Source organism: Podospora pseudocomata, chromosome 6, assembly GCF_035222375.1.
Source record: "Podospora pseudocomata strain CBS 415.72m chromosome 6, whole genome shotgun sequence".
In the NCBI taxonomy this organism is placed as follows: domain Eukaryota; kingdom Fungi; phylum Ascomycota; class Sordariomycetes; order Sordariales; family Podosporaceae; genus Podospora; species Podospora pseudocomata.
The window spans coordinates 684,419-711,105 of record NC_085890.1 but is presented as its reverse complement, the minus strand read 5'-3'; the positions used below and the strand labels follow the sequence as shown (position 1 = coordinate 711,105).

At 53.9% G+C, this 26,687-nt stretch overlaps 7 protein-coding genes across 7 annotated transcripts; 3 read left to right on the top strand and 4 right to left on the bottom strand.

Moving 5' to 3' along the window:
• Nucleotides 1-374: 374 nt before the first annotated feature.
• TBF1 (TTAGGG repeat binding factor) lies at nt 375-5,142 on the top strand (the record flags this gene model as incomplete). Its single annotated transcript, XM_062892192.1, has 3 exons — nt 375-531; nt 737-2,698; nt 2,753-5,142. Exons 2-3 carry the CDS (start codon nt 1,210-1,212, stop codon nt 5,140-5,142), a joined length of 3,879 nt encoding a protein of 1,292 aa, XP_062740273.1. The 5' UTR covers nt 375-531; nt 737-1,209.
• A 553-nt stretch (nt 5,143-5,695) lies between these two features.
• Nucleotides 5,696-5,980, bottom strand: QC762_0091250 (uncharacterized protein; the record flags this gene model as incomplete). The annotated part of the gene is made up of 1 exon (XM_062884056.1): nt 5,696-5,980. One exon carries the CDS (start codon nt 5,978-5,980, stop codon nt 5,696-5,698), a length of 285 nt encoding a protein of 94 aa, XP_062740272.1.
• Nucleotides 5,981-6,625: 645 nt separating this feature from the next.
• Nucleotides 6,626-13,599, bottom strand: LTE1 (Guanine nucleotide exchange factor lte1). Its single transcript, XM_062892191.1, has 3 exons — nt 13,196-13,599; nt 12,486-12,984; nt 6,626-12,358 (listed from the first exon to the last, which is right to left on the bottom strand). Exons 2-3 carry the CDS (start codon nt 12,911-12,913, stop codon nt 7,210-7,212), a joined length of 5,577 nt encoding a protein of 1,858 aa, XP_062740271.1. The 5' UTR covers nt 12,914-12,984; nt 13,196-13,599; the 3' UTR covers nt 6,626-7,209.
• A 5,014-nt stretch (nt 13,600-18,613) lies between these two features.
• Nucleotides 18,614-20,731, bottom strand: RPS0 (structural constituent of ribosome; the record flags this gene model as incomplete). The annotated part of the gene is made up of 5 exons (XM_062892190.1): nt 18,614-19,830; nt 19,886-20,334; nt 20,432-20,489; nt 20,562-20,581; nt 20,640-20,731. 5 exons carry the CDS (start codon nt 20,729-20,731, stop codon nt 19,574-19,576), a joined length of 876 nt encoding a protein of 291 aa, XP_062740270.1. The 3' UTR covers nt 18,614-19,573.
• A 267-nt stretch (nt 20,732-20,998) lies between these two features.
• Nucleotides 20,999-22,374, top strand: QC762_604930 (uncharacterized protein). Its single transcript, XM_062892189.1, has 2 exons — nt 20,999-21,263; nt 21,336-22,374. The coding sequence occupies exons 1-2, from the start codon at nt 21,218-21,220 to the stop codon at nt 22,250-22,252; spliced, it is 963 nt and encodes a 320-aa protein (XP_062740269.1). The 5' UTR covers nt 20,999-21,217; the 3' UTR covers nt 22,253-22,374.
• Nucleotides 22,375-22,583: 209 nt separating this feature from the next.
• On the bottom strand, nt 22,584-24,289 carry VMA6 (H(+)-transporting V0 sector ATPase subunit d; the record flags this gene model as incomplete). The annotated part of the gene is made up of 3 exons (XM_062892188.1): nt 23,797-24,289; nt 22,725-23,706; nt 22,584-22,667 (listed from the first exon to the last, which is right to left on the bottom strand). Exons 1-3 carry the CDS (start codon nt 23,826-23,828, stop codon nt 22,584-22,586), a joined length of 1,098 nt encoding a protein of 365 aa, XP_062740268.1. The 5' UTR covers nt 23,829-24,289.
• Nucleotides 24,068-26,453, top strand: NOP58 (Nucleolar protein 58). Its single transcript, XM_062892187.1, has 3 exons — nt 24,068-24,328; nt 24,453-24,542; nt 24,607-26,453. The coding sequence occupies exons 1-3, from the start codon at nt 24,294-24,296 to the stop codon at nt 26,114-26,116; spliced, it is 1,635 nt and encodes a 544-aa protein (XP_062740267.1). The 5' UTR covers nt 24,068-24,293; the 3' UTR covers nt 26,117-26,453.
• Nucleotides 26,454-26,687: the final 234 nt, after the last annotated feature.

The following is a 26,687-nucleotide window of genomic DNA, read 5'->3' as shown; positions in this document are numbered from 1 at the left end:
GGCTGCCAGTATGTTTGATACTGTCTCAATTAATAACCACCGTCCTTTGGATGCTTCGGGGCAATGGAGAGCGAAGCTGTGTCTCATCAAGAAATATGGCGTGTATATAGTAATCTGAGGGGTCTGGATAGCTCTCCGTTATCTCCGATCCAAGACCCGGGGAACATCTCTCGGCAATGTCAAGTTGCAACGGTCCTCCGTGCTGCATGCTCCGGGCGGCCGAGATCCTTCCCTCCCGCCGAATGCTGCGCACCAACAGTGCTTCTTCATGATACTATCGTTTATACCACACCTTCTGAGACACCATCGTATGCTCTCTCATGCTCACTGTGGACGATGCTACCGGAACTCGAACGATTCTAGACCCCGTGAAGCACACCAAAAGTCGGTTCTCTTCTTTTAAACACAATCGGACTTTTCTCGGGGCCTTCCTGATGCTTACTGGGTGACGCCGGAGACCTGATGAGCATGTTGAAGTTCTACGGCTTTCCCAGTCAAGGTCTGGCTGACGGAAGATGAAAACCGAGATAGGTAAGTCCTATGAGAGCCTGAGTCGTATCACTTTTCTATCACATCCCCAACTTCCAACCCATGCGTTCTGCACCTAAAGATTCCTTTGTAAAGCTAGCCTTGCACATTTATATTCCCCCGTGAGTATTCGATCCCAACCGCACGCACCTTGATCGCTATTTCTATCGTGGTTGGCCAATTGCAAGCTGAGGTGCCTTCCGATTAGATAGTGCCTTGTTATCCGTCACTTCGCTAGCTGGCTTCTCTTTGAAGACATACACGATCATGCGGAGTGTCAATCGAAGCATGAAACGAGAGTTGCTCGTAGTTGTTATCAAAATGCCCTTGTTGAGCTCAGTATTCTTTGGAATTGACGGATGTGGCTGGATTTTTGGTATTTCCTTGGAATTTCAAGCGCATAAACGCAGCTTGTGTATCGGAGGCTGGGGCACAAAATAAGGGCAACTTTGGATGTCGGACGTCAGAAAAATTTCTCCGACATCTCCCCAGTCCCGCCCAAGACCGCGATAACGACACCGCCCGCCCAAGAGAGACGACACCCGCCGTCGGACCCATTGGACTGTCTTCTTTTGTCGTATACATACTTCGAGATCGGTTCAAGTCTGCCACTAAGTGTGCGGGGTAAACCGACGAGACTTCAGCCCCCGTTCAATGGGCTTCGCGCTCTAAGCTGCGAACATGGCCGACACGATGCTCGCCGGTCTCGAGGCCGATCTCTTTGCTGCCTTCAACAACAGCAGCAACGACGATGTTCCGATGCCAGACGCCGATAGTCCAATCAAGGCCGATCCTGAACAACCTCCATCTCAACAAGCGCCAGATGTTGCTCCTGAGAAGACTGCGGCTCCGACTGCTCCTGCTCCTCCTCCTCCGCCACCACCACCGCCCACGTCGCAACATGGGGAAGCCACAACCACAATCACACCCACACCCACACCCACAGTGCCAGCAGCGCCAACAACGCCGGCAACTCCTGCCACTCCGTTAATATCTACAGCCGCAGCAGTTTCCTCTCTCCCACCACCATCGACTCCCGCCCCTGTTCCGAGCCCCGCGCCGAACCTGCTTGCTGCGACCCCAACCACAGTGCTCGATGCGCAATCGCCTTCAGTCCAGATAGAGCAGCTCTTAGCATCTGCCCAAGCCCAGACGGATGCCCTTGTGCATCAGTCTCCATCTCAAGCGCTATTACCGCAACCGACGATGTCTCAACCCCCGGCAGACTCTCAAACACCAATTGACCCTTCACCGGGAGTCCCCGTTACTGCCCAGATGCCGAGTGAAGCCAAACGACCCAGGAGCCCTGACCTGGATGATGAGGATAGCCTGGCAAAACGGTTGAAGATGGAGTTTGCCCAACATGAGGCGCAACTCGGGCACCCAGAGCAAGCGGGACATGGTGAGATGAATGGGCATGACATGGCGCCTGTCGACCTGGAAACGATGCTGAATAATGCGCTGGCTGATTACGATGTGAACGTGGTACGGACCACCAACCCAATACCTGCCACGCCCGAGGCTGAGAAAACACGGAACAAAATCGCAAACTTTACTCGTCACTCCTTTTATCATATGCGGTCCATGAGCCTCCTGAACATGGGCAGTTTTGCTGTTCAGATCCTCATCAGACTGTCGCAGAATACCAAAGCTGACACCGATGCACTTCTTGCCCAGACCGAATCCGAGTTTTACAAGGCCTATGGTATGCTCTGGAATGTGTTTGAAAGCACACGAAAGATGTACTCAGACTCTCACCTCCTTTCGGTCGACGAGTTGGAAATCACAGACTCGGAGGATAGGGAGACGATCCGTATGTCAAACTTGGCTTCGGTGGCAGGCATGGTGTTTGGCTCAGGCGATGTGACACTGAAAGATGTACACGATTCTTTTTTCAGCGTCTTCATCCCCGAAGACGGCGAATACAAGGACTCTTTGACCGAATTGTTAGTTAGCTTGAAGACGCGGCTCTTCTTGGATGCGCTTAATCACCAACCACCGCAGCCGGCGCTGGGCGTGTTGGACACTTTGTTTCCTGCTCGGTTCGATGAGGTTTTGAAGAATCGCAGTGGAGATCTGGCATTGAATCCGGATGAGGAGCGGCTGGTTGGTCAGGTTCGCGAGAGAAGGGAATTGCTGGTTCAATCGGCCGCTGATGAATCTATCAAGAGTACTTGCTCCTCCCCGTTTGGATTTCTGAATGTCGGTGGACTGACAAGAACAGGATCATTGGCGGAGCAATCGTCACCCGAGAGAATCACCGAGTTGCTGAGCTTGTTTTTGCAAGGCCACCTGGCTGTTATAGTTGACTACGCCAGGAGCTACGGCATCAACATACCCACACAAGAGGAGGAGCCGGTTCTGGCCACGAATATGGAAATCGAGGAGCAGCACGACAGCCTTGCTGAAACGCTCAGGCTTGCAACAGCGCAACTTCCGATGGCTGGGGAAACCAAAGAACTCGACGGCGAAGATCTGTCGGGTCAACATGATGACGAAACATTGAAAAAGCTCATCGAGCAGGAGTTGGCCAAGGATTCGTCCTTGTCGCATGACCTGAGCGGGCTGATTAAGGACTCTTCCGCTGGACAGCATGACATGAATAGCTCGACTACCGAATTGGCGAATCTAATCGCTGCCAGCCTTCCGAAAATCCCAGAAGAACCGCCGCATGGGCTCCCCACCACCTCGACTATGATATATTCGGGGACTGTCGGGACCGCAAATCTCGGACACGCCCCGGCCCATCCTCACTACATTGCGCAAATGAATCAACAACACCAGGGCCAATATCAGACGTACACACAGAGCCCCGCGCCAGCAGCCCCGGCTGCTCCAGCTGCCACGAACGAGAATGGCCTTCCACCAAATCAGTCTTTACCCACTGCGGCTCTGTACGAAAAGGCTCGGCAGGCTGCTGTTGCAAAATCATCTAATACGTCGAGGCGCGAAGGCCTGCATTCGACTCGGAGGCCTTGGAGTCCTGAAGAGGAGAAGGCTCTCATGGCTGGTTTGGACATGGTGAAGGGTCCCCATTGGAGTCAAATTCTCGGTCTTTTCGGGCCGCACGGAACCATTTCAAACATCCTGAGGGATCGCACTCAGGTCCAGCTGAAGGACAAGGCAAGGAATCTGAAGCTATTTTTCCTCAAGACGAACTCGGAAATGCCGTACTATCTGCAACACGTCACAGGAGAGCTCAAGACTCGGGCTCCGACCCAGGCAGCAAGAAAGGAAGCCGAGGAGAAGGCGCGGCAGAATAGCCAAGAAGAACAGGCCAGGCTGCAGACAATGATGGCGCTGTCGAATATGCAACACAACAACCAGTCCGTGATGCCCGGCCCACATTCAAGTGTGCAAGCTCCGCGGGCAAGCCCAACCACCCCGGGCGTGAGCGGGCCTATGAATGGCAATACGACTACGGCAACATCGGGCGGTTTGCCTCCAGTGCCCATCTCACCAATGGTCAAGTCGGAGCCTCAGGAACACCACGGCCTACCAAAGGTTACATCGTTTCCATCCATAGCCCCGGCGCCGGCTCCAAGCACGTCGATGCAGCCTCCAAGTAAGCCGCAGTATCATCACTTGCAGCCACAGCCGTCTTCTCCGCATCACCAGGCCCAACAGCACCAGGCTCATCAGCCTCACCAGCCTCAGCAGAACCAAGCCCAGCAGCAACAGCAGCAACAGAACAGACAAAGTCCGCAACAGCAGAACCAGGGTCAGCAACACGCTCAGCAACACGCTCAGCAACACGCTCAGCAACACGCTCAGCAGCATGTTCAGCAGCATGTTCAACAACCTGTTCAGCAGCAAGGCCAGCAACAAGGCCACCGTCAGACTCAGTCGCAGCTGCATCAAGCACAGCAGCAGCTCCAGGCCCAGCAATATCAGGCTCCGCAGCATCAAGCTCAGCAGCAGCCGCCAGCTCCGCAACGGCAACAAACGATGCCACACCAGCCTACTGCGCAACACCAGCACGCTCCGCAAGCCCAACAGGCTCAGCAGGCTCAGCAGGCTCAGCATCAGCAGGCCCAGCAACTTCAGCAGGTCCCTCAACATCATCAGGGTCAGCAGGTGCAACAACACCAACAGGTCCAACACAGTCGGCCTGCACAGCAACAGCAACAACAGGCTCAGCAGCTTCAACAAGTCCAGCAAAACCAGCAAGCTCAGCGACAACATTCTCATCAGCAGCATGTTCAGCAAGCGCATCCTCAACAATTACAGCAGCATCAACAACAGCAACAACAACAACAGCACCAGGCTCAGGCGCCCCAGCCACCGCAACCACAGCAGCAAACGCACCATCAACACCGGCAAACCCAGCAACAAGTCCAGCAGCAGGCTCAGCCTCAGGCACAACCACACCGTCACATCCCCTCACCAACAACATCACAGCCATCGCCGGCACCACCACGACCGGCTCAGCCGGCTCAAACGGCATACCAGCCCCAGCCCCAGGCCTCGACAGCCCAGCCGTCACCAGCACAGGCCTCGCCGCCGGCAGTTCCCGGGCTGCCAATACCTCCTAATCATCATTCCACCCCTGATCACCAAGATCAGGAGTTGTTGGAGTCGCTGCAGGCTGCTCTGGCTGTTCAGCCTAACTAGGAGTGGGCGGTGCTGAGCACAGAGGAGCTCTGTGTTGATTTTAAGAGAGAGCGGAGTGAGGGATGGTGGGGATGAGGGGGAAAGACTGACATGTTGAGGAGTTCTTTGGGGAGGTGGAGGGGGGAAGGCTACCTATTTCACGTACAATGATACCATGGAGGGGTTGGACTGGCATTTTTGGGAGAAATAAAAGGAGGGTTCATACAAAATGGGGTTTCGGCGTTTGTGATATTTTTTGGGGTTGGGAAAGTTGGGGTCGGTGGGTGTATATACCCTGGGTGCTTTACTCTTGTGGGGAAAGGGGAGGAGGGGGGGGTAAGCAGCGAGAATAGAGAGTATGACGTGCGGCGATATGCTGCCGTAGCGCAATATCAGCTTTGAGATTTACTATTGAGAAAAGATGCTGGGATTTATGAAGGTGGCGGGTTCTGCTTTGCTAGGTAGGTATGTTAGATTGACCGCCGTGCTTCATTCACACCTTGCACTGTCGTGGGCAAAAACACCAAGACCGACCGTTCCTCTGCAATCCCCCTTCAAAAAAACTTCCGTCATGTCAAGCCAAAATCTCAACAGTGTCGCCTTCTCCATCTTTTCTCTCGGCAATACCCTCATCCTTCTCATCCTTTTTATTCACTTCATCTCTGTGATCCTCCCGACCCCCTTGCTCTCCTTCCTGCTTCCGGTCCACCCCTTCCTCTCTGTTAACCTTTTCCACATTACTACCACTCGCAGCAGCAAACCCCTTCCCTCCCTTTTCCTCGGCCAGCTTGGAGGCGGTGTGCAACCTCATGATTCCTTCCTCGTTTGGCTTGAGGTAGCATGCTGCTAGGTGGAACATCGCTGCATCTAGCACGCACACCACTACCACCACTAAAAAAAACGATATCTTTTTCAGGTCAGGATCAAAGTTCCGGACCAAAAAGAGAAGCCACACCGAGAAATGGTGTGAAGTCAGTTTCAGGGGGTTGGTGTAACGTGAGCGTGTGTTCTGGTTTGTTTGTGAGGAAAGGTTGTTGTTGGAGATTCAGGGGCTGGGGTTGGGTAGTGTCAGATTAGTCAGTAAGGCCCACTGTTAAGGAATTAATATCTTGGCAATGGGACCAGGACCACTGAGTTCGGCCTTTCCAGCCACTCGGGGACTCTCCCTCGTACAACACCAGAATGGACACCTTTTTGGACCCCAATATATGATTTGACAGGTAGTGACCAAACCCCTCACAGCCAATAAAAGAAAAAAGAAAAAAAGGGTTCGGGTTGTTTACAAATACCGATCAATGATCGACAGACATCACATATGTGTATCACCACCATAACAGTCCAAAGGCATCATAAAAAGCTTCAATTCTTGACTTTATATTTATTCCACCCTATCTCACCTATATCTCCAACTACCACCACCACACCCAACACCCAACACCCAACACCCCTATACCCCCCTATAACCCCCTCCCCCTCTCACCCCCCTCCCCCTCTCAACCTCCCCCGCCCTCCGTTCGTTTTCTCATATCAACCCCCATCTCCATCTTTTATCTTTAAAACTTGGTATCTAAATATTTCCCCCATTCCCATTCCCAAAATTACAGAATAATCACTCCCAAACAAAACAAAGCCATATATATCAAACAACCCTCACCCCAAATGGTGAGAGAAAACTCCCTCCTTTCCTTCCAATCAATCCAAAAATAAAAATAAAAAAGCATACCGAAAATCAAACCAATCAACCCCTCCCAGCGTTTAAAAAACACCATAACTAAGCAAGGTCTGATAATCTCGTCTCGGAGAAATAAAAAAAATAAAAATAAAAAATGAATAAACACAATCGAAGCGAAAACCCACTCTGGTGGTGCTGTAATGAAACAAAAATGCTGAAACCAAGAAACGAGAATCGAAACAAAAAAAAAAAGGGGGGGGGGCTGGTATCGATGGTGCTCCTGATGATGATAATGTGTCGGCGTACTTGTACAAAAAAACATAGTACAAATGCGTGTGCCAAATAAATGCCGTAGAGTGATGACGAGATGTGATGATGTGTGTGCGCGTATGTCGCAAAAACCGCCCGCAGTTCTATTACTCCAACCCCCCAACCAACCTCTTAATCTCCCCCTCCTCCAACGCCCCCATCCACAAACACCTCTCCGTCACCCCCTCCACAGCCTCAAACTCATAAACCGTGCTCGCCTCCAGCAGCCTCAGCAACGTCTTCACCACCCCAGCCGCGACCCTGCACCGTTCAAAATTCACCAGCGGCGCCCCCGTCGGCGAGCTCGCAATCTCTGACGGTTTTTGCGCATTAAACAGCAAGTCATGCGTGTAAATCCCCACAAAGGGAATACACCCCATCTCCATGCTCGCCCTGGCGCCCATCTTCCCCCCTCCCTCCATCTCCTCTCTCAAATTGTAAAAATTCCTCATCGGCGACATCAACTGCTCCAGCTCCTGAAGCGTCTTGGTGTCAGACGCAGGGACCATGGACCAAGTCCTCGTCAACCTCGAAATCTCGTTCGACGTGAGCGCAATCGTCAGCTGTGCCATCGTGGCAAAATTCCGGTACCGCCTGCAGTGAGCAGCAATGTGAATAAACTTGATCAGACACCTCGCCCTCTCCTCCATGTCTTGCGTGAGCACGATTTCCGAAATGGCCCACTTGACCATGATGTTGAACCTCGCAATCACAACCTCCACACCCCTCGCGTCGGTGTCCCGTAAAAACGAAACCCAGGAGCGGGCGTTGATCCCCCCGCCGGCTTTTTGCTCGGCGTTCTTCCAGCGCATGTCAATCAATTCTTTCCAGTCGATTTCGTTCAGGGCGTCCTTTTCGATGAGGGTGAATTGTTGGGCAAGAATGTCGCTGTCGAAGGCCAGGATGAAGGGCAGATGGGCGTTGAGTTTTGCTGGGGCCATGATGGAAGCATCCGGGGACGCAAGAGGATCGGGAATCTCGAGCTTAGGCGCGTTTCGCAAGGCTTCTTTCGTGCCTGTCGGGTCAGCGGGCGAGGCGCGTGGCAGTTGTGTTGTGTCGTAGGGAGGTGCGGCTGTCGCAGTAGGCGTGATATCCGGAGTAGGTGGAAGTGGCTTCTCGCCCCAGACTTGATGGTCCTCCAACGTTGGGACGCAAGCAGTCTCCGGAGACAGGTGAAGAGCCTGGATGAGCGTCATTGGCGGTGACGGGGGGTTTGTTGGACTAGAGCCCGTCTGATGGGACGGCTGATAGCCCGGTGTAACATCCGCCAATGGGTGTGCCGGAAGGGTCGACACAGCAATCCCAATATTCGACGGTGCATAGGGATCAACATCAGCCTCATGATAGTCAATCACCTCCATCGACAACTCCGAAGACAGATCGCTGTCATGATCGCTCTCCACATCAAGAAACGACTGCTCCGCACTTTTCCTCGCCCCCCCCTCCGGCACCGTCAGTGCATTCCCGCCCCTCATCCTCTCCATGCTATCCGTCTTCATAATAAAATCATAAGAGGGGTTCGACCCCTGAACACTCCTCCCATCCATCGGCGTCGCCCCATCCTCATCCGGCCCCTGGAACACCGACCGGTCCGTCCACTCCCTCGTCACAGTCCTCTTGCTGCCCTCATCATCCATCTCTAACAAAGGCGCCGAATACGAAGCCCTCGAATCATCCGACAGAAAAGACTGCACATCCGCATTCCGCCCCTGACGACCAGCCACATCCAACAATCCCCCCTGCACACTGATCGTAGTCGGAATCGTCGACAGCGATAACGGACGCGCCCCCTCATCACCCAGGTGGACATGCCTATGCTCCTCCCTCGAAACCCTACTCTCATCCACCGTCTCGCTCTCCTCCGCCGAAACATCAATCTGCGGCACTGTCCCCTTCAAATCCATCGACAACTTCCCCCCTGGGACCCTCCTCTCAAACCTCCCCTCCAACTTCAACAACGCCGACTCCACCCCCCCATCATCATCCACATCATCCGGAATCTGCGCCAGCTTCTGCGCCTCGGCCTCAAAACTCGGCCTCATAATCGGCTTGGAAGAGTGCGTGCTGAACAAACTCAACTTCTTCTCCGTCTTTTCCGTCACAGGCTGCTGCTTCTTCGTAATCGCCCCCAACGAAAAAGCCTCATTCCCCCTCTGCGGCGAGTAGTCACTTGCAACCACATCGACATACTCAACCCCCATCTCCAGAACCGGACTCCTCACAAACGACGAGCTGTTGATCGAATCCGTATACGTCGTCAAACTCCCCACACTCCTCGACCTCCTAACCCCCCCCGAATCCAGCTCGCCAACGTTAGTAACAGCCCTCAAATCCCCTCCCGGCCTCCTCCTCAAAACCCTCAACGGCTCCGGAATCATCACCGCCTGAGAGGACTCATCCGCCCCCCCAATTACACTCCCCTCCGAGTACGTTGTCGCATCAAAACTCCTAACCGTCGTCGACCGGCGAGGCATGATCCCACTCGTAAAGGACGCATACCTCCTCGGACCTCTACTCCGACTCGACACAAACGACCTGCTGGACCCCTGCCTCGTATGCCCCTGCCCCTGCGCCCTCACACCGCTCAACGGCGGCCGGTTAGGCGTCTGGTTCAAAAAATCAAACGACGGCCTGACCCAGTCATGCGACGGCCTCCCGCTCTCCGACGACCCCAACGTCGCCATGTCAGGTACAAACGGCGGCAACGGATCCGCAGACTGCGAGTGCCGCAACGGCTGATGCCCAAGAATATAAGAAGACCTCCTCGGCACCCCCATATCCCTCGCCCCGGGCGGCGTCGTCGGCGGAGTGGGATCCCCACCGTGGGGCATAAACGTCTCGGCAAAAGCCTCCATTGACGAGTTCGAATTCACCGCCGGTAAAGCCCCCGTCATGGCAGGGTAATGATTCTCCGGCAGCAGGGTGTCATCCACAATCACAATCGACTTGCTCCCCGTGGTGATCCCCATGTCGCTCGTCGGCCTCATCTCCCCAACCCCAAAATCGGGTCCAAAGTCAAAGGTGGTGTCCATATGCGCGGCTGAATACTCCCCAGCCGGCGCCGGCGGAGGCTCGCACCCTTGATTCTCCGCCTCGGCAGCAGCATCCTCCCGCACTGCCTTCTTAAAATCCTCTGCGATCTCCGCGCCCAACAAATCAATCCTCACAGGGGGTCCCGCACCGTTATTCTGCCGGGCCCGAGACTGCGGAACTATCGCAGTACCCGGTAACCTATTCGTCGTCGCGCCCTTGGGGCCCATAGGCGAGATGTTGACATACGTCTGCGTAGACGATGATAGTGCCTGCCCCCTTGTGCTCAGTGCCCTCCGCACACTCCCCAAAAGCTTCTTCATCCCCTGGCCCGACATCGCCGACGCCACCAGCCTGCTCTCCTTGGGCAACTCAGCAGCCGGCTGAAACAAAGTCGTCTGCCTCGACCCCGCCCCAGACGAGCCAGGAATAATCTCCACAAACGCCTGCGACGGCGGCATCAAACCACCCCTCACCAAGCTCCCCGAATACGGCAGCGTAAGCAGAAACTCTGCATTCTTGTAGATAACCCTCTCCGTCATGGTGGCATGATCACGCAGAGAATCACTCAGGCTCGCGTTGCGCTTGTGCGAGTGATTCGGACGCACCCGCTTGCCCACCAACGCCCTCGGCGTCGTCGCAATAGGGTCAGAACTAGCATTATACATCGAGCTCAAGTCCGCAGGGTGAGCAGCGAGCGGGTATCCGGCGCTGTGATGAAACCGCATGCTCTTGGTAGGAAGCGAACAAGAAACCACATCAACACTAGTGATGCTGCCGGGCGAAGCCTGCTGGTTCCTTGTAAACTCCGTATCCGGTATGGTAGGGTTCTCAGGAGTCGCCGGCCGCTCCCCCACCACCACCGAGTCGATATGCTCGGCCTTCGAAACCTCGGCCAAAAAACTCGTGTGTCCTCTCGGACTAACAGGCGTAATCAGCCCATCAATCTGCGGCGGCCCAGCATCATCATCAACCTTTGCCGTCCAAAAAGTCGGGTCCAGACTGGGATCACGATGGCCAGCAATGCCACCAGGCGATATCGGGACGCCCGTCGGGAGCGAAGCGTCAAACTCTGGCCCGTCCCAAAACTGGGCACACACCCTCCTCCAGCACTTTTTCAGCTCGGCCAGAATCTTAAGCGGGACCTTCTTTGCTATCGCGTCTTGGGAGATCTCGTCGACAAACTCGTTCAATAACTCGCAAAAGGCAACCCGGAGGTCGTAGTCAACTACAAAGTCGTCGGTGAAGTAGTTTAGAATCCAGTGCCGCAGAGCAACAAATGTTCGGACTCTAACCACCATGCCCGCCTCGTCACTCCTTCCCAATGCCCACCTGAGGCGAGCAAAGAGCATGCGGAGAAGATCTGATGGCTCTAGGAACGATCGGTAAGTGAGAAAAAAATCCGAGAGTAGTTCGTAGTCGAGAAAGCTCGGAGATGTAATTTCGGCCACGAGCCGCGGTGGAGTGGCTGCCGTGACGGATCCCGAGGGTGAGTATCTCACAATAGATCGGTCATCGCAGGCCGGCTTAAAAGTCAGCGAGTCAAACATGGAGGGCTCTATCACGAGATGGGTCGAAAGATATGTCGCCCGTAGTGGGACCGAGGGAGGAACTGCATTTCCATCCTGGTTGGGCGGCATAGCAGGAGGGTGCGGGTGCTGTCGTGTTGCATCTGGGGTTTTGGATATGCTGGAAATGGCATCGACGGGCGTGTAGTTGAAGAACGAAGCGCGGCTTGATCGAACATCCTCAGTAGGGGCATAAGACGAACCACGAATAAACGGCGTGCCGCGAACGCTGAACCGAGGCGTTCCTATCCTCCATGACGGAATCGACACTTCGAGCAGCGGCGTCCTGGTCATGTCCAAGTCCTCGACCGTTCGTGGTCTTTCATTCTCCCCCGGCTGAGTAATGACGATCTTGAATCCTCCCGGCTCCGACTCCCTGGCCACGCTGGTTTCCCGCACTGTGGAATCCGACATGGCTCGACGATGTCTCTGGCGTATCTGTACATGCTTCTCCCCCGAGTCCTGGCGAGTCAGGCTTGGTGTTGACGGGGGAAACTGCGGGCGAGTAGTAGTTCCTGGCCTTCCCTGCGCGTTGTCGTCCCGGTGATCCCGACGTCTATCTGATGGCAGAGGCTCAAGTCCGGCAGTACCCGGCGGTGTCATGGGAAACACAAACGGAGGCTGCGGGTAACGCTGGTTGGCAGGGCGGACGGTTGGCCTAGGAACAATGGTCAATATATCAAGCCCCCTTTGTCAACCAAGGGGGCGGGGGTACCCCAAGCGAGATGTCAAAAACGCCCACCGTGTGGGGGGCAAACATGAACCCGGTCACCGTGTTCGCTTACCTCAAATAAATTCGACCGTTGTGCCCGACATTTGCGACAGCGAAATTCCGCCCTTCTCGGCCGGCCGATCCCCCATCCGGAGCAATATCCCACTTTTCATCGTCCACACTGGCCTTCTTGGCTCTCCGCCCCGCCAGGTTCTCCTCCTGAGACCTCCGCTCCGTCACCGGAAGCAGCGGTTTTGAATGCGCAGCTGAGGATGATGCCCATAGTTTCGTCCTTGCCAGTCCGATGGCTGCTGCTGCGGCGGCGCCCCGGCCTCCCGTCTTTGGCCTCTCGCCATCCTTCCTGAGCCTTGGCGGCGTCTTTCGGAAGCGTCCATCCCGCGGTGTCGTTGTTGTTTTTGGCGACCGTGGTGATTGGGGAATTATCGGTAGTGTCGTCGTCGGGCTAGTCACTAGGGGAGCCGACGACTGCTCGGCCTCCATTGCGGGGGGAACCAGCTCCTATTGTGCAGAGCGGCGATGAATGCTGCTGCTTCTCCTTGTCGCGTCGACGTCTGTGATGCAAGACATGAATGAGTCAAACGGACTTGCAGATTCGAGGGGGCTTGGCTGGTGGGTGAGTTTTTTCATAAGGCAAGGCAAGGGGAAGAAAGGGAGAGTGCGATGATGCGAGCACAGTCGTCCAGTGCGAGTCTGGGTGGTCCTGATCACACAGGCCAGGGAAGGACAGAGGAGGGCAAACGAGCACAGGAGAGAGTCACGTACGGGTATTGCACGACGCCATAAAGGTCGGACGGGTGATACAAACACGCAGCTGCGATTCTAACAAATCCTCAACAACAACAACAACAACAACAGACAGCGACAGCGACAGCCAGCAAAAGAGGAAGACGAGGATAAGACGAGGGCGAGGACGAAGACGAGGACAAGGACAAGGACAAGGACAAGGACAAGGAATTGGGATTGGGATTGGGATTGGAGAATACCAAGGATGCAATGCAGTGCAGCAGCCACAGGTGACAGGAGACAAGGCGGGAGCCAGCCAACCGGTGAACCGCCCGCCATGGAGAACCGTGAGTTGAGCTCAGCGCGGATAAGGTCCGTGTGTGGGAAATTTGCCTGTGGGACCGGGCTGCATGGGATGAAAGATGGAACCGGGGGAACCAATTTTCATCACTTCTTTTTCTTTTTCTTCTCCTTCCTCTCTTGTTGTTTTCGCTGTCACTCTGTCACTCTATCATTCTGTCATTCTGTTGACTATCGTCTCGAGAGAGTCTACACCATTAGCTGCAGCAATGGACAATCCCTCAGATGGGCCCGAGTTGCGTTTCCTCGACACCACTGGCCAAAAGTGTTGTACTGTACCGCGCGCACGGTTCGACCCAGAGCTAGCGTTGCCGATGCGGGTGAGCAAGGTATCCTCGATCATCCAATCCGGGATCACACGCGTTGCCCAGACCACCTCACTTTCAGTCACTGACTGGTCTTGACCATGACATCCTCACATTCATCTTTCTTGCTTTTATTTTCTCTTATTCTTTTTCCATGTTGGTTTCAAAGTTCAACACCACCTCTGTGTCACCACAGCAGCACCCCGTCTCTCCCCATGATTCGCAGTCTTCCTGAACACTGCGTCATGCACCTCGGCGGCTGGGAACCGAGAGAGATCCTCGAACGTGATGTGGGGGGAGACAGGCGTGCGTGGGGCTTCAAGCATCACCAGCAAACACAACTACACCCCGTCCCCCGGTACACTACGGCCCCCCCCCTCAAATCCAATTCTTCAGGGTTGTCCTCCTCTGTTCTGGAATGGCCGAACCCCAAAGAAATAACCAGTGGACTGGAACAAAGATGAGTCCTCCTCCTCAAACCGAACCGACATCGGGTCATGAGATCTCCTCATCCCATAATAACGGCGCCGTGTCCGAGCGGTCCCCGTTCCAATCCTTCTAGCTTGAACGGCCAGCTCCTCGTGCTCCGCCAGACAGCGCTTCCAGAAGGGATAAAGAAGGGGGTCTCCCACGAGTCAACTCAGTTCCTGGAACCCACATCCTGGGAAAAGTCCTGGAGATTGGGTCTTTTGCTACCCCTCATTCATGCTGTTGTTCCCCGCGTGGTCATGCATGATGATGTTTAGCTCTTCGGGGTCTGGTCTCTGTTCTTTCTCTCCATGTTGTGGGAAGTTAAATCCCAAAATCCACGTGCTGCCTCGGGTCATTCTTCTCATCAGATTCAAATCACAGTTTCATAGCTAGTACACCCAAAAATTGCAGGAGTGACACTGCGGGACCAGGGTTCTGCGTTGGAAATGAGGCACATGCACACACACACACACACACCCACACAATCTCAACAAATTCCCACCACTCCGGTTCAGTTCACATCTGCGGAGTGGCGTCTGCCTTTATTTTTTTTTTTCTCCCTTCTCTTGGGCCGCCCACCCCTGATCTCATGCAATGACGTCGAGCTGACAATTCCCTCCCATCCTTCCTGCCTAACCCCGCGCCGCCGCCCGCCGCCGCTTATGCTGACAGACGTTTCACTGCGTTTTTCTTTTCTTCAAAAGAAAAGAAATGCAATGCGAGGTAGGTGATGTACGGATATGCACATGACATAACCATGCGGTTGGCCGGAGGGCGGGCGATGGCAACGTCACTTATTACTTGTGTTACTGTTTTGAACATCCAACAACGAGACTGTGGCAGTTTTGTTGTTTCCTGTGCCTGATCGACAGACACATCTTTTCTTGGGAGCTTTTTTGATGCGGTCATACCTTTCCAATCGAGATCTGACTGATGGCGATCGACTGCTAGGTCAGGCGGGGCTTGGCAAGGGTGAACTTGTGACTGAGAGACATCACGACTTTCTTTACCCGAGCCTTGTGACGGTGTTTGACGCGAGTAAGAAAACTGCCGAGGTATCAGTTGTCAACTGGCTGTTGCTTTGTCTCTTCTTTTTCTCTCGTCTGTCAAACACAATGCAAAGGATGTCCTCCTGCATGGTAACCACCCTGGTACGCATCTGACTGTCCCATTGGGACCGTTTCGACTTCGTTCTGGGGTATCGTGTTGTGGTTCTGCCGCGTCTTACTCTTGGCTGGGTTGGTCAGGCCCCGGGAATTCACACCAGCGGAAGGGAAGCAATGGTTTTTGGGAGTAAGTAGTATTCATGTTTCTGTTCCTGGCACAACCGAAGTTTGAGAATGGCTGGATGCAAGTTGTATGCAGGCCGAAATGATCAAGCGAGTGCGGGAAAAAGATGGGATGAAAGCGGGGGGCGGTCGGGGAAGGTGGGGGTCAAGTCAGCTCTTGGGATGGGAAGGGAAAGTAATGACGGGATCGATCGACGATGGTAATGTTTGTTGAGAGTGAGGCTGACTGCCACCACGTGCTGACTTGATGGGGTGCTATGAATGTCTCAGAATCGGACGTTGTTGAGTTGAGATTGGCTGGGTCAAGGCGGGTTTGCTGAGGTGAGTGGGTTGGAGTGGTGGTTTCTGGTGTTGTGGTGTTTGAATCTTGAAAGTGGTTGAAGTTGAAGCATTCATCTTTCGACAGAGTTATCAATTGCACCCGCGAGGGAAAGATGGTCCTCTCACTCAAGCTATGCTGCCCAAGAAATATCAACGGTTAGTAGTTGCTTCCTACTTACCATTAATGGACTTTTATATCCTTTTCAATCTCAACTATGGGGAGTCTCCCTTGAAATTAAAATTGTCGAGATATTATTGTCTTCATCTTGATTGGCATCACTTCTCAAAATTATCCGAGCACCTCCACGGAGTTACTCATCTTCCCAACCAAACGAACCTATGTCCAAATGCTGGTATCACATATCCTGATCACCAATAAATGCGGGCAGGAAACAGTCGTCCGCCATCACCGAAGTCAACATCACATCACATGTTGGAAGAGAATTTGGTCGAACTTTGTAGCACGCTTGTATTCACCATCATCTCCTAATAACTCAAACATCTCTACGTCATCACAAAACCCCGATTATCACCCGTGCCTGCCGGTCCAGGTCTCGATCAATATAGATACCGTACCTACACAATACTTCCTCACATCGCCGAACCGAGCAACAACCCAACCGTCTCTCACAAACTCCCCAACATCCACCCAACTCCTGTGTACCCACTAGAGACCTAGCAACCACCCTTCATCTCCATCATCATATCCTTCCCGGCCCAATCAAAGCTCAAGAAACCCCAAAAATAAGCAAACCCCATTGTATAAACCTCGTTTTATCGTGACCCTGTTCATCCTTCTCAGACTACACCCTCTCTCTCAGTTTCTCTTCCCCAATCCCACCTTTCACACACGCAAGTCTCCAGTCCTTGTGCAGAAATGGATGTGGGAGTTGACGTGAGTTGCGGTATAGTCACGCGTTTCTCGCGTGACTTTAAGGCTCTTGCAACAATTGCACTTCTTCCTCCTGGTCGAGACAAAGCGTGAAGGCCTCGACCCCGAGGTGTTCTCCATAAACAGGCCGAAGGTGGTCTCCCAGTTAAAAAGCTGGACATTTTGACGAGCCGTTGGCTGGCCACCGCCATGCCCTCGATGCCCATATGCACACCGGGAAGGCACCGTGACAAGGTATGTTTTCCGCTAGGTAGGTCGGTTTCGCAGTTCGACAAAAGGGCAGCCCCCACCATGGGGGACTCTGAGCGGGAGAACCACTGGTCGACAACGATAACGCTTGCGGTGCCGATCGCTGACGGCGAACCGCCCAACGTATCTCCGCGTTGGTCTCTGACGGCGAACCGCCCAACGTATCTCCGCGTTGTTCTTGGTCGGCTGGCTCATAGCCTCAGGCAGTTCGCCAAGTTCTCTGGCCAGTAAGGCATGGCTTCGGATATCAGTTCGTACTCCCAGAGAGCACAAGCGACAGTGACTCCAACCAGAGGGAAGTTTCGCAAGGCGAGTTCACTGATCTCGCTTGTTGGTATGGCTCTGGGGTGCCTGAAAAAGGCCAGGACCTTCCTTGGCACGGGGGAGTCTGCTACACACACGGGCTGTCGCGTCTGGGGTATGCCGTGGTTCAAGGTGATAGGGTTGCGCTCGTAAGTCCAGTAGGCAATGGTGGCATGTGCAGGTGTTGGTAAGCACGGTAGGTGGGGTGCTGTATGTAGAACAGGTAGGTCGAAATGCTAGGTGAGTTGGTAGGTAAACAAGATAGAAAGGCTCCGGTGGCGGAACATGACAACGGCGTCAGGTTCGGCGATGGAGATATTGTTGTGTGTTGAGTATATAGAAGGCGACATAGGAGAGTCAAGAGGATGAAATGCGAGACGGGGTGGGGAAGGGGAGAACTCGCCGCCGGGGCTGTTGTAGGAGGTGGTGAGAGCTGAAGATCACCGCGATTGCCGAGTGTCTGCTGGAGCTGAAGAATCTCATCTCGAGACGGCGTTCAAGAAAGAGAAATAAGAGACCTGTTGCTTGCCAGTCTCATTGGCTCAAAAGAATATCGAAACAAGCTGATGGAGGAAGGATTACCTCAGGCGCGATGTCAAGCACCAGGCTGAAACCCACAACATTGTTGTTGAGATAGGCGGACAGATCAATTCCCATGTCGAATAGAACGGAGTGAGGCTCCCCTCGGTGGTTATCCATGTTGGCAAGCGGGAAGGGAGATGAACTCTGAAATAAAAAAGACATGAAAATAACCATGTACAAATAGGCAGCGGCAAGATCGAGAAGGCAAGAGCGTCAAGAAAGAGGTGACACGAGATGTCACATCAGGAGTCAGATGAAGGAGCAAGACGACCAGTAGAGAAAGATGAGAAAGGAAGAAGTGAACCGAATGTCCAAAGATGATGCCGCAAGACGATGATGAAGAAGAGAAAAAGAAATAAACTCCACCCGGGCAAAAGGACAGGCTATTTATCTTCAACCTCCAACGCCACCCTCTCCTCTCCCCCACCTCCCTCTTCCCAAAACAACATCCTTCCTCCACTCCCCCCCCCTCCACCAAACGCCCCTCCGCATCTCTCCAACCAAACCAACCAAACCAACCTTCCCACACCTCATCAACGCACCTTCCCGCCTCAAAAGCAGCCTCACAGCCACTCCTCTCCAAGATCCCCCTCACAGCAAGCAACCAGTCCCCCAACCCCAACCCCCCCAAGCACATCATCAACACGAAACCACCATCTCCACGCAAACACTTAACACGCACGGGAAGACACATATAGACTCCTCACCACAAGGCAGACAATAATATCACACATCACTAACATCGTGATCATGAAGCGTGAAAAGATCCCTCTTTCAAACATAACCACACACCCCAAACCCCCCTCAACCAACAGCCTAGCTAGCTCAAGCCTGACGCTATCCATAATCTGGTGAAAGAGGTAGTGATAAAATATCATCGAGTGACCTCCTCCAATAAGACTACAACAAATACTTTCACTTCTACCTCGTCAGCACCATGAAAGAGAGCACAAACCGTTTCCCATCCCCGTTAACCATGAAGATGAACACATCATTCGCAACCCCCCATTGTCAGACAGAATCATCAAATCCAAAGCAAGAATCCGACGGGCTGACTGTGAATTCCCAATTCTTGAAAAGAGTACCCACATCAATACAATGTACCTTCCCAAGGACCAGACTCTTCTCTTCGAGACTCTCAATTTACAGGGTCAAAACCAACCCCCAGCCCAAGTCCCCTCAAAGAAGCCCCTTTTCATGATATGATCCGAGTCACTAAAAAGTCCAGCCTTTGGAAACATAATCACACATCAAACATCACATAGTACCACAAAAGTAGGGCAGGTCAGCTCCCGTTAGCTAAAAAGTCTAAACATTCCCCCCATCTAGACCAGATTGCCCCAGTCCAAAATACAACCGTACCGAGGCGAGGCGAGATAACGATCAAGTCCACCTCTTCTTGACCCCACAGGGCATTCCCCCTCTCCAGCGGCGGCAACAGAGACAGCCACCAAAGAGGATATCTTTCCCTCATTAGTGCAGGTCAATTTTACCTGCGCCAAGGACACAATGGTTGCAAACGAAAAGCCTGAGAGCCAGCCTGGAGAAAGGGGAGAAAGAGAAAAAGTGTTGACAAGTAGTCAAGCCAGAGCCCATATCGCCGATACGCCTGACCCCAAATTGCTTTTTATTTTCTCAAAGTCGTCTACCACGAAGACTCCTTGGCGGGCTCAGCAGCCCAGTCGGCAGCAGGAGCACCAGTGCCAGTCTCCCACTGGGCACCCTGGGCCTCGGACCACTCACCAGTGGCAGCACCGGCAGCGGGGAAGGCAGCGGGAGCAGCCTCCCAGTCACCACCAGCAGCGGGGAAGCCGGACTCGATGGCGGCAACACCCTCCTCATCAACGCCGGGGAGCTTCTCCTCCTCGACCTTCTCCTCAGCCTCAGCCTCGGGGTCGCGGTCTGTGATGCCGAGTTAGTTCTTGTCCTTTCTGCGACAAAATAGGGGTATACATACAAAAGTAGAGATCGACCATAACGTCCCAGGGAGCCTCGCGGTTGTAGATGGTGCCGCGGAGGCGGAGGACCTCACGGGCGAGCATCCACCAGACGAGACCGATGGAGTGGCGACCCTTGTTGTTGGTGGGGATGGCAACATCGACGTACTCGGTGGGAGAGTCGGTATCGCAGAGGGCGATGACGGGGATGTTGACGTACGAAGCCTCCTTGATAGCCTGGGCATCAGTGCGGGGATCGGTGACAACGATCAGGCGGGGCTCCTTGAACGACCGGGTGATGTAGTTGGTGAAAGAACCGGGGGTGAAGCGACCAGCAATGGCCTGAGCGCCGGTGTGGGCGGCGAACTTGAGGACGGCACGCTGACCGTAGGGACGGGCAGAGATGACGCAGACATCGCTCGGGTTGTCAATGGCGGCGATGATGCGGGCAGCGAGAACGATCTTCTCCCTGCAAACAGTGTTAATATCCACACTTCCTTCTCGAATTCGTGGTGTTGGCCCGTTCTTCGCGAATAGCTTCGCCGAGCCGAGTTTCCTCCACATACCAGGTCTTGCCGATGTTGATGATGTTCACACCGTCGGCGCGAGTCTTCCAGAGGTAGGCTACAAGCAGAAACCTGTCAGATAACCCAATCTTCTCTTCGTTCGTCAATCGGTCGTGAGGGGATTATTTACGCTGCGCATGGACACCCAAGCTGTGAAAGTGAGGTTAGCAAAAGATCGTCAGCTTTTCGAGATTCGAGATGATCGTACTTCTTGGAGCCGATGTGGCACTGAGCAGCGAGGAGCTGCTCAATGTCCTGGCTGGTGGCATTGAAGATGGAGGGGAGGTTAGCGGGAGCCATTTTGACGGTGCTTTCTCGCGGCAGGACGTGTCGACGGGAGAAAGAGGTCGAGGCTATTGGCGTTCTGGTGGGATATATTTTTTCGGGACTCCGCGACGGCTGCAAGGCGGAGCTACAGGAATTTGGCACACACAATTGATTTTGTGTGGGGTGCCCCGCCAGGGTTGTGTGGTTGGCGAGCCGGGGGTGCACTGGGCAGGTGATTCTGCCGGTCCGAGTGCCAGCTGCTGAAGTGAAGAGCTACTGACCGCTTTTGCCAGGCAGAATTCAGCCCCGGAATTTTGAAGCTCCGTCTCGCCGAGTTGAGGGACCCTGTCGGGAGAGGTGAACATCCGCTAGTCCTGGTCCAGTCTAGCGCAAACGGCCCCAAAATCTGGGAGATGCAGGCCAGCTGTGAGAAAGTTGTGAGCAGTGAGCCGACGTACGGATAGCGATTGAAGGTCCGGAGAGCGCTGGGAGACCACCCTCAACGCCAACCAAGTCAAGATGCCTCCCAGGTTACCCGTCCCCCAGGGGCTGCGAACCCTTTCGCGTAAGCTATTCCTCAGCTGCCTTCTATCTTGCGCCTGATATAGAGACATGCGCAACTAACACAACCCCCCAGTGTGCCTCCGCCCATCTCCCGCCTCGACGACAACCCCAGCCCTGTCCCACCTCCCCCTCATCCAGACAGCCAATGTTTCCCAAAAGACCAAAGAAAAGCGCAAGGAAATGAAGCGCCGCATGAAGCAAGACCCCTACGGCTGGGCCCAAACCCAACAGCGCAAAAACGCCAACCTCCGCCGCCGCGCCGAGCTCGAAGCCGAACGCAAAGAAGCCTGGGGCTCCCCCATCCACGGCATCACCACCCCCTTCGTCGAATCCTTCGACTCGGGCGGACAAGCCCCCCTCTCCACCCCCCCAGTCGACGGCGACGGCAACCCCCTCGCCCCCCCTCACGAGCTCCCCATCTCCCCCCACCTGGCCAACTACCTCCTCACCAAAGAAGAGATCGAGCAGGCCATTGAGCAGTCCAAGCGCCTGACCAAACCCCTCGACGAGGACACCCACACCGACCTCAAACAGCACGAGGAGAACGTCGCAAAGGCCATCATTGCCCTCCAGCGCATCACAGACCTCAACAATGGCTCCGCAAAGGACAGGAAACACGCCAACAAGCGCCGCTGCATCGAGACCTTTGGCCGTCACGTCACCGACGTCACCCTCGACCACGCCGCCCCCCACCCCTCCATCAATGCCCCGCAGGGACCCAAGCCCGTCCGCGCCGGCCCAGACACGGGAAGCAGCGAGGTCCAGATCGCCATTCTAACCTCCAAGATCAGAGCCGTGGCTCTCTCGCTCGAGGGGCACAAGGGCTACAAGGACAAGAACAACAAAAGGAGTCTGAGATTGCTCCTCCACAAGAGGCAACGGCTTCTCAAGTACATGGAGAAGAAGGAGAGGGGGAGTGAGCGGTGGCAGTTTATGCTCAAGACGCTGGGCATCACCCCGGCGTGCTGGAAGAACCAGATCGAGGTTTAATGAATTATACCCCCTGGAAAGCAAAAAAAGTGAGATGTGTATAAAAAAGACAGCAAGATGTATAACGTCCTTTATGTACAATATACACAATACCGAACCAAAAGAGATGAGACAAACCCCGCCATTGTGAGAGAGAGAGACGACACAAGGTCTCGTCGTTGTAAAGATTCCACATCGCCAATACGCCTGCCTAGGGTGCTACGAGTATAAAAAGAGCAAAGAAAAAGTCAAAACGCATGCTTCTGAACAGGGCGCATTAATACTAAAGAGCCTCCATCAAGCTCAGCCTGACAATGAAAAAAGACACCAAACCATCCGCCCAAAACCCAGGTCAGAACACACTGATGTAATTACCAATGCGCTCCTTTTGGTTCTGAGCTATGCACTCAGATATCCACTGAATATTGCGGACCTCCTATTCACCGTGTTAGTTCCATAACCATTTGTGAAAAAGCAGAGAGGAAAAACATACCTGCTCCTTCAGCTTAACAAAAGCATAAATTATACTCGCCCCAAACTGCCTCGTAAACGCTCCCTTGCATATCTCCATCTCCTTCTGATAAAACATATCCTCCAAGCTCTTCCCATCCGACCCCGAACCCCCTCCCATATTCCCCGGTCCCCCCGGACCACCTCCTAGTCCCGCAGCCTCAAAAAACGACTTGTAATCATGCACCCCCTCCACCGCAAGCCTCACCCCTTCAAAATCATCCGCCCTCGACAACATCAACGTCCCCTCGGGATAGAGCCGGCCAAAAGTGGGATACAACTTGTTACGGTCCTGCTTCGACAGCTCCGTTCCAAACGAGTTCAACGTGATGTTGATCGCCCGCCTGTCCGCCTCAAACTCGAGAATTTCCGTCATGACCTCGCTTGTCGGGGTGCCCGCCATGTCGGGGTGGGTGTTGACAAAGTTGTAGAAATCCTCCAGGTAGTTCTTGTAGAGTGTGTTTCTCACGATTTCAATGTTGAGCTCGTCCAGGTCTTGGTGGGAGAGGCTGCCTTTGAAGTAAGGGGCCAAGGGGGTTTCGATGAGAACGCTGTTGTAGAGCTCCTCGATGTTGGTGGCCACACAAAGAACAGGCATGGTCTCGAACCAACCCAGGGGGTGGCACCGATCGAGGAGCTCGCGGGTGTCGCGCTCGTGGAGGGTGCCGGTGATGAGGAGGGCGACATTGTCAATCATGTACCCGTAGGTGATGTAATCCATGAACTTGGCGAGGGAGCCCACTGCGTTGGCGCGAACGTAGCGGAACTCGGAGACGAGCTTCTCGGTTGTCTTTGTGGCGAGACTGGAGGTGGATGGGTTGGGGGGCAGGGTGGAGAGAAAGTCGCCGTATGCGGGGCCGAGCTGGAGTTTGAGGTCGTCGATGGTTTCGCATTGGGTCATGTTGGTGTAGTTTGTGCTGGTGAGGAGGCCGTTGCGGTAGCCGCGGATGATGCCCTCCAGGTAGCTTTGCGGGGGGGTGTCAGTGTCAGTGATGGGGACCCTTGGGGTAAGTGATGCATCATGCAGATACATATGGAGGTGTTATGTTACATACCCATTGTTGACGTTGAAGAAGAGGCCCTCCATGTTGGGCAATGTTGATCTGAAGCTTGGAGGTTTAGATGACCGTGACAGAGAGTCAGTCTCCTAAGTGTTGTTGGAGAGAAAGCTTGAAGGTGAGGCGCGGCTCAAGGCGGCGTTGACGTGTGACGGGAACTTGGTTGTCTTGGTTGGTCTCAAGGTAGGTGGACCGTGCAGCAACAACGACGACGCAACAGCAGCCATCAAGCCTCAGTCAGCTCTTGGCTTGGCTTTGTGGTGCCTGCGGTGAAGTCTAAAAAGCACCTTGGTACAACGCACGGGCCCACACTGCCCCCACCTGCGAACTCCAACTGGTGGTAAAAAAAATTGATCTTTCGCTCTTGACTTTTTTTTTTGCTGCTGCTTGAAGGTTCTGGTGAACAGAAAGAACGGCACCCATCGACAGCTGTTTCCCACCACTTCCCACGACAACTGCAGGAGCACATCGGCTCAGCATCGCACTTTGTCGCCATGGGTCTTTTCATTCTTACCGAAACCAGCGCCGGGTAAGTGCCGACTGTTCAATGGGCCCTTCTCTCTGTAGAGACGCGATTGCGACTGCTTGACTTGAACAAGAGTCGCGACACACCTGAGCCGGCATTGAACATGACAGCTAACTCGCCAATGCAGTTATGGCCTGTTCAAGGCTTCCGACAAGAAGCTCTTGGAGGACGACAACCTGACCGACCGTCTTTCCACCACTGAGAAAATCGTCAAGGAGTAAGTTTCCACCCAGCCACCGAAAAACCTTGACAGCAAGAACCAGTACCAACCATCGCAACAGGATCAAGTACAAGGAGTTTGCCAAATTCGACAGCGCCGCCTCGGCTCTCGAGGAAATCTCGGGCCTCGTAGAAGGCAAGGTCACACCACGCCTCCAGAACCTCCTCAACGAGTTCAAGGATGAGAAGAAGGTCACCCTTGCCGTTGCCGAGAGCAAGCTTGGCGCCTCCATCAAGAAGCTGCCTGAGCTCAACATCAAGCCCATCTCCGATAGCACCACGAATGAGCTCTTCCGCGCCATCAGACAACATCTTCCCGAGCTTGTCCCCGGCATGCTCCCTGAAAACTTCAAGGAGATGTCTCTGGGTCTGGCCCACTCCCTCTCCCGCCACAAGCTCAAGTTCTCTCCCGAGAAGGTCGACATCATGATTGTCCATGCCGTTTCTCTCCTTGACGATTTGGACAAGGAGCTCAACACCTATGCCATGCGCGTCAAGGAATGGTACGGCTGGCACTTCCCCGAGTTGGCCAAGATTTTGCCCGACAACCTCTCTTATGCCAAGATTATCGTTACTCTGGGTGTCCGCACCAACGCTCCTGAGACCGACCTTTCCGAAATTCTCCCTCACGAAATCGAGGCTGCCGTCAAGTCTGCCGCTGATATTTCCATGGGTACCGAGATCAACGAGGAGGATCTCAACAACATCAAGCTTCTCGCTGAACGTGTCATTGCTCTTTCCGAGTACCGCAAGCAGCTTTCCGAGTACCTCGAGAACCGCATGAAGGCCATCTCCCCCAACATGACCGAGCTTCTCGGCGCCCTTGTTGGTGCTCGTCTTATTGCCCACGCTGGTTCCCTCATCAGCTTGGCCAAGAACCCCGGTTCTACCATCCAGATTCTCGGTGCCGAAAAGGCTCTTTTCCGTGCCCTCAAGACCAAGCACGCGACCCCCAAGTATGGTCTCATCTACCACGCCTCCCTCGTTGGCCAGGCTTCTGGTAACAACAAGGGTAAGATTGCCCGTCAGCTCGCCGCCAAGGTCGCCCTTGGTGTGCGCACTGATGCTCTTTCCGAGTTCGACGAGGATGTCGATGATGAGACTCGCGCCGAGCTCGGCATCAAGTCTCGCGCCAAGCTCGAGAACAGCCTGCGCTTGATGGAGGGCAAGCCCATCTCCACCAAGCTCGGCCCCAACCCCAACAACATCACTGTCCCCAAGTGGGACATCAAGGAGGCCCGCAAGTACAACGCCGATGCCGACGGTGTCGCCGCTGAGGCCGAGACTGCCAAGCCCCTCATTGAGGAGGTTGAGATGGAGGATGCGCCTGCCGATGAGGAGAAGGCCAGCAAGAAGGAGAAGAAGGAGAAGAAGGAAAAGAAGGAGAAGAAGGACAAGAGCGAGAAGAAGGACAAGAAGGAGAAGAAGAAGTCCAAGGAGCCAACAGAAGAGACCGAAAGCCCAGCCAAGACCAAGAGCTCCAAGCGCAAGCACGATGATGACGAGGAGGAGGCGGCGCCAGTAAAGGAGAAGGAGCACAAGAAGAAGAAGAAGAAGCACAGCAAGGAGTAAAGCGGTCTGGCTTTGCTACCTCGAATTGCTCTGTAACTTCTCTTGTTCCTTACCCTTCAGCTTCCTCTCTCTCTCTCTATATATCTTCTATTGTATGATACTCCTTTCGGCACATTTTTGGGCTTGTTGTTGACTCTTCGGCGTTTGGATTCGGAGTAATGGCGGCGTCTACGGGGGCATTTGTCTGGTGTGGTCTGCGATACTTAATGCATGTGAAGCGCTGCATTTTTACATCGTGATGATAAAAAGGCAAAAGGGCGAAAAAGGAGGTGCCTATTGTGTTTATGTAGACCTCTGGTGCATAAAAGAATAAACGTTTTGGCCTAGCTTTGTCTTATTGCTTGGTGATTTGGTTTGAAGTGAGAGCTCTTTGGGGACGAGTTTTGGATGCTGCGGATAGAATGACACCCAGACTGCCAACTGTTTACAGTGTTTGAAATCTACCTAGGGAGCTCCTTTTCAATATTGTTCAAGTATGTGTTCGCCAAATGCTCGGGCATGGTGTGTACGCCTTGTTGTCTATCAGGCAGCTTGTACGATTGCGTAAAACTTGGATAGGCAACTCTTGAAT